Below are 14,571 nucleotides of genomic sequence, written 5' to 3'. Positions count from 1 at the left end.
TTGATACCAATACTTTTGTACTTTTACTCAAGTAATTTTTTAATTCCGGACTTTTACTTGTAACAGAGTATTTCTACATTGCCGTATTAATACTTTTACATAAGTAACACATTTTAGTACTTTTTCCACCACTGCATAAAACACAAGAAAGAAGAAAAAGAAGAACGAACCCGTTGGCGGAACTAATGATCGATTAATCTGTCATCGGACGCATTACATCGTCGGACCGGGTCTACTTCCGGCCCGGTTCTCATTCAACGCGTTAGCAGTTAGCATCCAGCTAGCATCCACCCGCTCCGTAAGTAATTAGAACACTTTCCATTAAACCTACCTTATATACATCAATCCCCACTAGACCCAGCAGACTCAAACGTGTCTGTTTATAAATGCAGCCAACGATTAAGAAACATTACGTGTTTTTAGTCAGGTTCAGACAGTGTAGTTAGCAGCACAACTAACTGCTAAAGCTAGCACTTGACAGGTGACTGTTTGCACTGTAATCCAGTGAGGACAGATCTGCACTTCATTCACATGGAATAGAAGAGCGTATTAGATACAATCAATCTAACACTATAGGCCTGTCACGATTATTACATAATCGCCTAATTGCAATTATTTGAGATAATCGTCGTCTGTATGTGTAGGTTATTTGTCATATCTGCATCTGTGCAACTTCAAAGCCTAAAAGCCTAACAGAAATGTATTTTTCTTTTATTCATATGCTCCAGTGTTCAACAAAACAAAAACACACACAATTAAATCGTTAAGCCCTTGATTGTTGGATTGGTTTGATTGACATCTTTGTGACAAAATGCAGAAAGTACATGATCTGTCAAAAGGTTTAAAACACAATAAAGCTCTAGAAATTACACTGGTGCTTTTACTGGTCCTATTACTGAAGTGTATAATCAGTTACTGAATACTAATGTAAAAAAAATCAGAAGATGAGATGTCATCAAAGGAACGTAATCAACCTTCCTTGACAAATGTAATAGTAATCTAATCTACTCTATTATAATTACACATTTTCCAAATTTTCGTATTCTAAATTATATGTAGTCAATTATTTATTGATTTAGTTTATTTTTGTCATGTGGTAGAATCCTCTATAACAACATCATCATTAGGTTCAGGGTTGTTTTAAAGCTGCAATCTGGGACATATTTGAATGAATAAAACATTATTTTAACCAATCTGTATGGTAGAGTATGTTAAATCAGCATTATGTAACTTTTCTCTTCTACCCCGGATTTGAACCCGGTTTCCTGCGCATGTGCTTGCAATTTTTACCATTGAGCTAATAGAGCCTGCCTGCTCAGGGGATAAATTGAATCTTGTCAGATCCTGTGACATGACCTTTGACACAATCTAAATGTCTCAATAGAAGAGCAGGGAGACAAAATACAACCACCCCAATAGTTGTATTATTAACATACTCTACCATACAGATCCTACAAGTTATATTGCATTAACATACTCTACCATACAGATTGGACAAAATTACATTTTATGCATTAAAAAAAAGTTACATAGTGATGCTTTAAAGTTTAATACAATATAACTAGTACGTTGATTCTGCAGTGGTTGGAGGAGGTCTCCATACCCTTCCATTGAGACATTTAGACCCTGGGCCTGGTGTCAGGTAGGACACGATTGGTCGGTTGACGAGCAGTACTGCCCGAAGCTCATGAAGCCAGTATCTCTCCTCGTCAAGCCGGGATTCCATGTTGGATGAGCGGTACATGTTTGGACCCGGGTTTGAATAAAGGGTAGCGCATAAAAGATACCGATTTTTAGAGCTTTTAGTTGTGATCTTCTCTTTTTCCAGGGTGCTGAATTTTCCTTCCCTGGCTGTTGATTGGTGACTGACATCATGACGCTGTTTCACTTTGGGAACTGCTTCGCCTTGGCTTACTTCCCATACTTCATCACATACAAGTGCAGTGGACTGTAAGTGTTTGCTGGTGACACCAGTGGTGTAAAGTAACTAAGTACATTTACTTAAGTACAATTTTGAGGTACTTTTACTTTACTGGAGTATTTCCAATTGTCTATACTTTTACTTCTACTCCACTACATCTCAGAGACAAATATTGTACTTTTACTCCACACTACAATTATTTGAAAACTTTAGTTACTTTGCAGAAGAAAACATACATTAACCGCTTTAGCCCTGTTTTATACATAGGCTATTTGAAAATAGCCGATCTACAAGCTCACAACGCGTCACATTGCGACGCGTTGTGAGCTTGTAGATCTGCACCCACAACTGACACAGCCCTGGGTTGGCTATCCAGCTAGACCGGCCTGGCGGAGATAAGCGCTCAGAGGAGAGCACTTTTCTAGTTATTACATCTGCTGCTATTTTAACTGCCTCATCATACATTAACCATGCACTTCAGCCCTATATACATTTCGACCATCTGCAACATTTTAGTACTTTTACTTTTGTACTTTAAGTACATTTTAATACCAATACTTTTGTACTTTTACTCAAGTAAATTTTCATTTCCAGACTTTTACTTGCAACAGAGTTCTTCTACATTGCAGTATTGATACTTTGACTTAAGTAAAACATTTGAGTACTTTTTCCACCACTGGTTGACAGTGATGTTCACTGTTAACTGACCGTGACTTTCCAGCCACTTGTCATTGTCCCATAGGGTGAAAGTTCATTTTCAGTGTGCTTTATTGACAAGAAGGTTGAGTGCAATGTTGTCAAACCATTCAGTGAAAAGATGGTATATATGTAACATTTATAAATGACATTAAAACAATATAGATTAGCCACTTAAGCCCTATATACTTTGTCATACGACAATAGCAAACATAGCCGATCTACAAGCTCACAACGTGTCTCTTTGCGACGTGTTGTGAGCTTGTAGATGTACTATTTTGCCTATTTTGGCCATTCTTTAAAATAATATGAAATGCTTGGAAAATGTGTGTATAGGGAATATGGATGCATGGGTTCATGTGGTTAACCCTTTAAGATCTGGAACGCATCTGTGTCACTTTAGATTTCTTTGGCTATTAAAAAATAGCAGATCGTGCCGTGCTATGAGCTTGTAGATCTGCTATTTTTGAAAAAAAAACTGTTAGGATTTAGAAAACATTTTAAAGAATTGCCTCAGGTCTTAATGGGTTAAAGGAGATGAGATAAGACTAATTTCCTTTGTCTGTACCAATACGTTGTGTTATGTTATGTTGTTGTGTTATACCCCTGTACAACCAGAGGATGAAGTGTCTCTTGTTAATCTGCTTTGTGTTGTAAGAGATTTGGGAGGGGGTCCGTGCCTCCGCGGTCAGGCAATCCTCTTAGTGCTGTGTGGGGGGGGGGGGGGCATGTACAGGAGTAAGACTTAAGAAATATGTGGATACAGTATGTGTGGACTGGTGCTTTAGTTTAGTTTAAAGGAATAGTTCACCGAAAAAATTACTTATTTTCTATCAATTACACACCCCATGAAGCATTGAATTCAAGATTATTATTTTTTTTGTCACATTCCTGAGCCAATAATTTCATAATAATAAAGATGCTAATGTATCCGGTAGGAGACACAAGGGAGACTCTTTGTGTCTCCTACTGGAGAGACCGCCGGTTATCAAATTATTGGCTTAGGAATACGATAAAAACTAAAACATCTCCATGAATTCAATGCTTCATGCGATGTGTAATTGATAGGAAATAAGTCATGTTTTGGGTGAACTACACCTTTAATGGCCTTGTATTGTATGTAATTATGTGTGTGTGTGTGTGTGTGTTCAGTTCAGAATACAATGCGTTCTGGAGGTGTGTCCAGGCTGGAGCCACCTACCTATTCGTACAGCTCTGTAAGGTGAGTGAACTATGATATATCTATATTATTATTATTATTATTTCTGTATTTTCATGCTTGAATTTCTGCCTTGAAAGTGTGTACAAACTTAACTTGGAGAGCGGGAGAGATGGGAATATAAAGAAAGGGAAAACAGGCAGTTTTATTTTTATTTGTTTACTTAAGATTGAAAGTCTCAAACATTGGATCCATTAGACCCCATCTGGCAACTATTTATTTTGATGAATTGATTAATTTATAACATGGTAGTAAAATGATATAATAAAATACATAATGCTGATAATTGCTCTTCACAATTTATCGGAACTCTAGTCTGCCGCAACGCTCCTGATTTCGTGTATAGAGGGGCGGGTGTATAGAGCCGGCGAGAGATTGCGGCTGATCCCATTGGTTCACCGATCTGTCCGTCAACCCCCGCCCCGTTAACACAACATTACGAGCGACGCCCACTGCACTCTGGTTGGTTGGGAAATGAAACACTTCCTCATACCCAGTACAGGCTATGGTTGGGCCAGGCTTTTATTTTTTAGCAAAACTAAGCAATAAAAGCCTGGAGATCGGAACTCATACAGACTATCTTGAAATTGTTTAATTATGTTCATCCAGCTGCCAAGGACATAATTATTGTATAATAGTAGTAAAACAAAGACAAACATTGTTTCATTGCAGATGTGAATAGCAAACATTAGAAATATTAACCTGATATATCTTCAATCAATTATTCAAACAAGTACATTTTATTTGATACATTTTGTCTTGATGGATGAATCAATAATTTGATGAAAGTTTCACCCCTATTTGTTTGGATTAAAACCCATATGTGTGTGTGTTGCAGATGCTTTTCCTTGCTACGTTCTTCCCCACATGGGAAGGTGGAGCCGGGGTTTATGACTTTGTCGGGGTGAGTTCACAAAGATCACAATGCAGCTTACATTACCTACAGCAAATAGTCAACGCTTCAATCATTTGCTGCATCAAAAATGCTGTATATCGCTGCTGTCGGGTGGAAACCTTGTATGTCCAAAATCATCACTTTTCAGGAAATGTCAGGGCAAAGGGAAATGTCAGAAGTAGTGAAAATAGCAGATCTACAAGCTCACAACGTGTCGCGATGCTTTTAGTTCAGCTATTTTCACTGCTTTAGCTTGACACTCTTGTACAACGGAGTAGGGTATTAAAGGTAGGGTAAGTGATTTGCGTTGGTTAAAATAATTGTTAAATAGCTCTATATTTTGATAGTACTCATTGCTATAGAGTGTTTGTTCAGTATTAGGAGTCTCCTTGTCTCTCCAGCTCTTTATTAAACAGAAAATGCATTTTCGTTTCAGTTTCAGTTTCATTTCCAATTTTATCCAACCAGGACAGAGAACTCAATCAGGATACAGATTAAACAAGTGAAATTGGAAGTGATGACACTAAGAAATGAGCATGCAAAATTGGAACTGGAACACTATACAAATTAAGCTTAAAAATGGGTACTTTCTCCTGATTGGCTGAGATTTTGACACCTACCGAAAAATGTATTTTCTGTTTATTAAAGAGCTGGAGAGACAGGGAGACATCTGTTACTGACAAAACACTCTATAGCAATGATTACTATCAGAATATAGTATTTTAACCTTTTAACAAAATACTTTTTGTTTTAACCAAAAAATATCACTTACCCTACCTTTTTAAGTAGTCTCATGTCACCAGACAACTATTCCACAATCTCTGAATGCTATATAGAGTCTGGAACTCCACTTCCCGAAAGCTGATTAATGGAAGTTGTTCTATGCTACTCAGACCGGAAAGACATTCGACCAATCACGACGCGGTGCCCGCGGACCTGTAGTCCCAGTGGAAACAGAACCGAGGCGGAAGCATAGAGTCATAGGAGCGGTAGATTCATGTTATTTGTGCGAGGATTGTTTATCACAGAAAACTGAGAAAAGTATCATGGAATTAACGCTGAAAAAACTGTGAAAGAAGACACTAGTAGACATAAACGATGTTTATGAGATTCGTTGATTGCAGTCGGACTCCTTTGCGCCTCTGCACAATGCTAAAACGGAAGTGGGTAGGGGAGGGGCTTCCGCTTTCCCCTTAATCATCAGACATGCAAAAGTGTCACTTTTCAGCTACAGTCACCTTTTTGAACCCAAATAGGGCAATTGTGTGACACCTGACCCGAAAAAAAACAACATGTTGTCACCTTTTTCACCTCTGGGCTGTTTGCATGCCTGAATCATGATCAGAGCTTCCGAGTCCCAGACTGTATGCCGGAAACATTTGTAAATTGTGGGAGGCAACAGTCTGGCCACGCGAGACTAGGTATTAAGTGACGGAAACATGGAGATACAAGGTTTCTGCCTGACCGCAACTATTTAATACACACTTTGGGGAAAAGGGTATATGGTGTATGTATGTTGTGCATGTTAATGTGTGCGTCTGTATACATTTTTGCATATTGTAAATGTTTCCCTGTGTGTGTGTGTGTGTGTGTGTGTGTGCATCTGTGTTCCAGGAGTTCATGAAGGCAACAGTGGACCTAGCAGACCTGTTGGGGCTTCATCTGGTCATGTCTCGCAACGCAGGGAAAGGAGAATATAAGATCATGGTGGCGGCGATGGGCTGGGCCACGGCAGAGCTGGTCATGTCCAGGTACACACTCACACTGCTGTACACACAGATGGATGAAACACACTACGTTTCTCTGTCACTTATAATTTCACATTCCATTTGAATAACTGAATGGAGGTGTGGTAGTTCTGTTATCGTATTCTGTGGATACGTTAGGGTGGTTTCAACTATTGATGTGCGGAAAAGTAACGTTGTGCATTTAGCTTCTCTGTCATCATCGCTCCATAAAGAATACATTCTCAATTCTTTTGATGGCTACGACATCTCTGTGTGAGCGGGGGACTGACGACTGTTTCAAAATAATTCATAGACATGTGGTCTGAAACATTGTACAACATACAGAGTTCCATTAAGATCCATTGTAAAATCCTGCCTTTTTTTGTGTACCACCGATCTGAACAGTAAACTCCTCACGGGTCCATTTGGTTCTATTAGTACACTTTTAGCTGGGGACCCCCTGGAACCCCCCAAAAGACCCCTTGGGGTCCCCGAAACCCACGTTGAGTACCAGTCTGTTATTCGACATGATCAAGAGGTTCTGGGGGACACTGAGAACATTATCCTCTGCAACCTTCTAAAACATCTTTGAGCGGTGCAACCGCTCCTATAAGAGGGTTTAGGACCCATCCGTGGTGAAAGTTTTTATTTCTGTCGTGAAAATGTGTCTTTCGCTGTCTTTCATGCTGTGGAAAACACGCCCATAGGCTAAGCTCTGCAGGACGTGCTGTGATTGGCTAGCGAGACACATGATGAAATTAACTTCAAACTTCGCAGACGCGCTGTGATTGGCTAGCGAGACGCATGATGAAATTAATAATAATGTAAAAAATGTAAGCACACCACTTCGCAGGACGTGCTGTGATTGGCTACCGAGATGCATGATGAAATTAATAACTCATAAATAGCACCGCTCACTTCACACTGGGTGTGATTTTTCTTTTTTCTTTTGTTTGTTTGTTTTTGTCATTTTGACTTGCTCCAGTTGGTCTATGTCAATGGAAGATATTATGGTATGGTACATCTCATCTCTTATCTCCCTCTCTCTCTTCCAGGTGTCTTCCTCTGTGGGTGGGAGCCAGAGGGATTGAGTTTGACTGGAAGTACATCCAGATGAGCTTCGATTCCAACATAAGTCTGGTATGAGCCTGTTCACTGCTGCTCCTAGCCCTCCACCAATGCTCTCAACTCCCCAGATCCATTTTATATAAATATAATTAAGTGAAATCATGTAATTCAACCACTTTTATGTCATAGGATGCTAATGGTTCGTTTGTGTGTGTGTGTAGATCCATTATATCGCCATGGCGGCAGTGGTGTGGATGTTCACACGATACGACCTTCCAAAGACCTTCAGGCTGCCCGTCACTGTGCTGCTGGGTCTCTGTGTGTACAAGGCCTTCCTGATGGAGTAAGTGTTTCATATACAGTACACACATAGCTACATTCTAATACAGCATATAGAGTGCACTGATACTGGTGTGGTGTATCGGGTCAATAACAATGACGTACAGTACTTGTAGTTGAAGACCACTGATGCCGTGATCCATTGACCTTTTGTTTTCCGTGTCCAAATTATCTGTGATTATGTAGTATCTTTAACCACTTACACTTAATTGACTGAATATTTAATACAATTATTTTGTTGGACGCCTTACACCGGTAATTTTCATTGTGCTAGAGAACTGCTGAGTGCTGTCAAGTGTAACAAAACACGAATACAGCAATTTCACTTTCCCTATATTAAGCTGTATGTACACCAGTACAACAGTAGATGGCAGTGAACACAGTGTAACCAGATGGAGTCTAATGGATCTAGAGAGAGACTCTTTTGCCTGTTTTCTGTCTTTATCGTTCCTTGTCTCTCTCTGTCCCTCCAAGTCACGTTTTATTGTACATATTGTCAAAGCAGAAAATAAAGGCTTTAAAAATGCCTGAAATTCAGATAAAATAAATCTTCACATTAACATAGTTGTGTACTCATGATTATATCAATACTTATGCATTTATATAGTATATTAGACCCAGTTATCCTTTTCATGACATGACTGCAGATGTCTAGGGTGTGTGTGTGTGTGTGTGTGTGAGAGAGAGTGTGAGAGAGACAACCGTTGGACCGGTCAGCACCAAGCCTCAGACTCACACTGCCAGTAGGCCACAGAAGTACCTCCACTAATTTGTTTTCACATAAGTTTTATACCTTTTACAATATTTAACTTTAATTTTGTAGTGAAGTCAATGAGGCTCTGATTGGACTGAACATACTCCAGTAGATACATGTAATCATTTTCCAGCATGTGGTAGACTTGTAGTGAAATGTGGGACTAACCACACCATGCATTGACTCATATCGCTTGTCTTGTCTCTCTGTCCAGGTTATTCGTCCATGTCTTCCTGCTGGGCAGTTGGACAGCCTTGTTGGTGAAAGCTGTCCTCACCGGATCCATCTCTCTCTGCTCGCTGTTCCTCTTCGTCACTCTGGTCCACAGCAACTAAACACACCTCAAAAACCCCAGAGAAGACCGCTGGTTTCCACTCATGGACCATGGAGTGTACGCGCATATTCATGTCTGCCCACATGCACCAGCTGACCCCATTAATTAACACACCTTTTTAACGAGAGACTTTGAGAACCAGTCGGTGAAGTTAGCTGGTGCAGTGTTTGTATTGCAACCTGCATTCTGTACGCTCAGTGTGACACATGATTGGAGAGCATGGTTCTGTAGTGTCGTATGATGCTGTCTGTCACTGAAAATAGCAGATCTACAAACTCACAGGTGAGCTTGTAGATAACCATTTTTGGCGCATAACACCGTCGTAAAATGGAGCATAAATTTAAGCATTACTCAGGATGTGTGCTGACATCACAGGTTGCTGTTTTTTTGGGGGGGGGGACAAAATATGACTTGCTCCCCAACATAGCGTATGAAATTTGTCGTTTTTATAACTTATATTTCTTTTCACTTTTCAGTATGTTTTCCCAAAATATGTGTGATAATAGTGGAGAAATCAGTTATTTAGTTAAGTTGAAAAATGAAAACGGGCAACAGTTGTTCCTTTTGAACAGTAGGCCTACTTATAATTATGATCTATCCTGTAAAAGAAAAACAATGGGAGGCCTCCAAAACTGTCAGTATTTCATGAATTGAGGGTTTGGAGAAAATAAGCCCACCTTTTACTCATGTACATCCTCTTGTATTTTTTTATATTTTAGCATCAAAGGCATTTGAATGCATTGTTTGCCATGATCCCATGTTCATGTGCCATCGTCTACAACATTAAGCTTTCTGCTTAAAACTAAAACAAGGAAAATATTAATTTAAGAGTGAATGAGACTTGTATAAATGAGGACAGGTTGGAAGTGTCTTCTAGAACTTAATAAATATCTGTTTGTGTTAACCTTTTTGTTGAAGGTAATTTTTGACCAGTAGCTGTACTTTATATTTACATGTCATACTGTAAGTTCACAGAGAAACGATAGACTGGTAAATTACACTACAGGTTTCCTGACAGCATTTTTTCTTTATCCTCAAAACGGGTATTTACTAATGTTTTTAATTTGCGTCCCTATTTTGTCAAATAGTGAAAATGTCAAATTCTTATAGAAAATAGCAGATCTACAAGCTCAATGCGAACCATTGTGAGCGTGTAGATCGGCTATTTTTGCAGCGTGACCTCGTATGACGAAGTACAAAATAGGGCTTCAGTGGTTAAACCAGTTGAGTCTTGCTGTGAAATGGACCATGAGAGATTGCTGACGTCAGCCAGCTGCTACTGTATGTTCATTATGTTATTCCGCCTGGCTGACATTCTGTGTGCTCTGGAAGGTGTAGGTGTCTACGTCTAGGTTTCTGAGAGAGCAACACAAAACAAGAGACTGATAGTGTATATTTAATGCAAGAACTGCAATTTATTGTTACTCACAGTGAGAACATAAGTACAATGGCAGCATAACCAGTTTATTTCTGTTAGTCATATGTCAACAGTAGAAGACTGCTGGGGTTGTGATATACTGTATATATATTTTTATGAAAAGTGTTAAATAGCTCTCTATATTACCATAGCTATAGTGTTCACTAGCAGGGGTCTCTCCATCTCTTTTAAGTAAACAGAAAAATGCATTTTCAGGTCAGGATACCAATTTGTTCCACTCAGGAGAAATAACTGATTGATGTACTTTATTTAGTAAGACATGAGAACATCAGTACATGGAAGTACAAATTCACAATACAAGGTCTACTAAACTGGAAGACTCATTAAGCACTGAGCTTGTTTAAGATGAGATCTCCATGCACACAAATCATGATGACATATAAGAGACAGACAGATATACACACTACTATACAGAACGTCATACAATCAGCTTACAGGTTAATGGTATGAATTGAAGAGTGAAATGTACATAGAGATATGTACAAGAGAAGAAAAAAAATCACACCCTGTGTGAAGTGGGCGGTGTCTTGCTAGCTAATCACAATACTGAATGGAGTCAACCAATCATGTACAAAAAATAAATACATTTATTGAAACACTCTTTATGATGGACGAAACCATAACTTAAAAAAAACATTTATGGTTTTTTTAAAGTTATGGTTTCTTATATAGGGCTATGCACATGTGTCATGTGACACTGGCCAATCACAGTCCTGAATAGACTGTGATTGGCCAATCACGGTGCAGGGTTAGGCGGGGTACATTTTTGTACATTTTTGTAAATTTGTGTACATTTTTGGCCAATCACAGCGCAGGATTTGTTGTACAAATATCCAAACCTCACTTATAGGGGCGGTTTCACCGCCCAAAAAAGGGGGGGGGGTAGGTTAAGACTTCGACAGGGGCCATTTTCGAATTGCAGCCTCCTGAAGGTGTATCTTTAGGGAAGTTTTGAAAGTGAGTAGGGGTTTACACTCCTTTACTCCTTTTGGTATGGTGCATTGCACATTTTTGTTGAATAGCATGAGAACGAGTTCATTCCCTTTGTTGAGCCAAATCTGGGTTGAACATGATTCGTGGAGCTGCCTCTGGCAACTCAAACAGTATAGAGAAGTGAAATCGGAAGTCGATGGAAATTGGAATTGGAACAATATAAAATGGAAGCTGAGATCTGTGGGGGTTCTCTCTCCTTGGCCTTCTGACCTGAAAATGTATTTTCTGTTTACTAACGAGCTGGAGGTGATACTGGACAAACTATAGCATGATTACTATGAAAACATAGAGCTTTAACTAGAGCTTTAACCTTTTCAGAGACATTTAACTTATACACCCTTTAAGTAAAAACAAAAATATTGTCAGAAGAATGTTAAGCCTGTAACAATTAACTTTTGACTGAACACATGCTGACTAACGGGGCTCTGGTAAAGCTTGGTGGAACAAAATTATTAACACAAACATGGAAAATATTCAGCCCAGCTGGAGAACATTCATGATGAATGAACTCTGCTCCCCAAAGAGCAAAGCTGCAATCCACAAGTTGTATCTCAATGTAAGAGTAGGAAGACCAACTCCTGCCACTACATATGTGCTAGTTATAATGTACAGCATACTCTACCTGGTTAATAATAACGTTTTATTCATTACAATAACTTCTGGATTGCAGCGTTAAGTCAATAACGCCACCCACCCGCATTTTCCCAGAGATTAAATCCTTCTGTTAATTCAACTCTGAGAGTATAAAAATGGACCAGAAAAGAAAAGGCAATTGTTTTGACTCTGAGTTAACCACATGACCCCCGGTGTCCTTCTGGGGCGAACATTCTGCAAAAATAAATCTACAAGCTCAACACATCACATCATGATGCGTTGTGGTTGTAGATTGGCTATTTGTGGCGAAGGTTTGGTGTAGAGGGGAAAAAGGAGCGGACCAAGTATAGAGCCCTGGCGGCATATATGTATTTAGGGTTTAAGTGGTTAAATTAACACTGAGGATTTTGCTGTGCATAAGAAGTTTTCTTCGTCAGGATGAATGGGCGTGTAGCGCCATCTGATTCTCATGCAAGATAACGGTTAATGACCCAGGCTGTTGCCATTGAGGCTTCCTGGTGACTGGCCTGGTCTAGCTCTCCCACCCTTCTTCTGTTACTGTCGAGATGAGATGAGCAAAGTCCACAGGGAGAGAGAGAGAGAAGATGAACTTTCATGAACTCACCTCCTGGGATGGAGAGAGGGAGAGAGAGAGAGACCGAGACAGAGAGATGGTGTGAGGGAGGCGGGGAACAGGAATGTAAATGAGAAGGTACAGTGGGACGGATTCAATTCGATGAGACTTTATTATCCCAGAGGGATATTTCACAATCTGTTCAACATAGAAACACAACACAAGAACACTGCGAAAGAGAGGTGTTGAAAAGAATGCAGTCAGATAATATGCTAAAAAATACATATTAACCACTTAAGCCCTATCTTATACTTTGTTGTACAAAGTCACATGACAATTAGTCCATGGGCCCAGGCCAGAATTTTCACTAATCAGGGACACTCAAGGTGGCAAACTCTAGTTTGGTATTTTGAAAAGGTCTATATATCTAGATAATATTTCAACATGATAGCCCTTCCCAAGTAGTAGCTTAGTCCCAGTTATCAGCCTTCAATGACACCAACCATAGTTCCAAAGAATGAAAACATTCTCAAACTTTGTTTTAATAGAACATGTCATACAGAGGGAAAAAACACATTATTCAATCTCTTTCATTCACTTATTTAACCACATGAACCCTAGCATGCCTATTCTGGGGCGAACATTCAGCAAATGGCATGTCTACAATCTCACAACAACTCAGGCCATATATATATATATATATATATATATATATATATATATATATATATATATATATATATATATATATATATATATATATATATATATATATATATATTATATATATATATTATATATATATATTATATATATTATATATATATCAGATAATCAGAGGTCGCGCTAGCATTTTACAGCTGGGTCATCTTGCACAAATACATGAATTACCTATTACCATTTGAGCATTGAGCGCATGCAGCGTGCGTAATGGTTTCTCAATAATCTGTTGCGTTTGAACACATTTCCTTCAGAATAACAAACAATCAAAGGGTAGCCTACTGTACAGGAATGCCGATCTACAAGCTCACAATGCGTCACGAAGCGACGCATTGTGAGCTTGTAGATCGGCTATTTTCAAATGGCCGAAATGTATATAGGGTTGAAGTGGTTACTGTATGTTTTGTAATAATAATCAAAATCTACAAAGTAACTAGTAACTAAAGTTTTCAAAAGATTGTAGTAGAGTAAAAGTACAACATTTGCCCCTAAGTAGAAGTAAAAGTACTGCAAATTGGAAATACTCCAGTAAAGTAAAAATTCCTCAAAAGTGTATTTAAGTACAGTACAATTGAGTAAATGTACTTAGTTACTTTACACCACTGGTAGCAACATATGTTTGTTCAGAAAACAGGCGGAACGCCGTGGTGTCACGCGAAGCGCCCAGTGCACCCCTGAGCACCACCTCAGGTGTGTGTTTATGACAAGGAGCACCCACAGCATCGGCACCTATGACCTCAGGTGTGTGTTGTACCTTGTGATATTAACTATGTACACTTCTCTGGGGCATGACGGGATCTGTTTACTGTATGGGTTGTACGTATACTTGTCTAAAAAGCCTGTAGCACTTGCCCAAGCCTTGACGATGCTCCTTAATGGTCAACCTTCACTTTGTTGACTCTGGCGAGACGAGATAGCACTTGCTTGGCGAGTGAAGTTAATGCAAGGAATGAGTTTTTCTGTCACAGACGTCAGCATATTTAGGTTCTCAAACGTGACATGCACACATTAACCCCTCACCCTCTGGGTTCTGTTGGAGAGGAAGTCCAGGATACAACCAGCCAAACGTCAACACCAAAGTAGTTAGAGAGTAATATCCACTAACAGAATGGTGTTGAAAGCTGATGAAAAATCTACAAACAACAGCTTGGCATGGGTTTTACTGCCCTCTAGGCATTTGATTAAAAGGTAGACAAAGGTGGCAATATCATCTTTTACACTCCGCCCGACCCTATATGCAAAATGAAACGCATCAAGAAAGTGTTTTGGGTTTTGTTCAGAAGTTCCTGTTGTATCCAT

The 14,571-nt window shown here is 39.2% G+C and overlaps 1 protein-coding gene across 1 annotated transcript; it reads left to right on the top strand.

Moving 5' to 3' along the window:
* Window positions 1–229: 229 nt before the first annotated feature.
* On the top strand, window positions 230–9,857 carry tmem147 (transmembrane protein 147). Its single transcript, XM_080426038.1, has 8 exons — window positions 230–298; window positions 1,829–1,950; window positions 3,770–3,839; window positions 4,675–4,740; window positions 6,346–6,482; window positions 7,514–7,598; window positions 7,748–7,869; window positions 8,834–9,857. Exons 2-8 carry the CDS (start codon window positions 1,874–1,876, stop codon window positions 8,952–8,954), a joined length of 678 nt encoding a protein of 225 aa, XP_080282164.1. The 5' UTR covers window positions 230–298; window positions 1,829–1,873; the 3' UTR covers window positions 8,955–9,857.
* The last annotated feature ends 4,714 nt before the right edge of the window (window positions 9,858–14,571 follow it).

The sequence above is a fragment of the Gymnoscopelus braueri genome, assembly GCF_963280865.1.
Source record: "Gymnoscopelus braueri genome assembly, chromosome: 4".
In the NCBI taxonomy this organism is placed as follows: Eukaryota; Metazoa; Chordata; class Actinopteri; order Myctophiformes; family Myctophidae; genus Gymnoscopelus; species Gymnoscopelus braueri.
The sequence above is the reverse complement of the archived record's forward strand: the minus strand, read 5'-3'. Positions and strand labels throughout refer to the sequence as shown.

What these genes read in the sequence shown, in the direction of transcription:
- tmem147 (XM_080426038.1), top strand. Translation starts at nt 1,874, where the DNA reads ATGACGCTGTTTCACTTTGGGAACTGCTTCGCCTTGGCTTACTTCCCA. An exon ending in TATTCGTACAGCTCTGTAAG is followed by an intron (nt 3,840 to 4,674) that starts GTGAGTGAACTA and finishes TGTGTGTTGCAG; the next exon opens with ATGCTTTTCCTTGCTACGTT. An exon ending in GGGTTTATGACTTTGTCGGG is followed by an intron (nt 4,741 to 6,345) that starts GTGAGTTCACAA and finishes TCTGTGTTCCAG; the next exon opens with GAGTTCATGAAGGCAACAGT.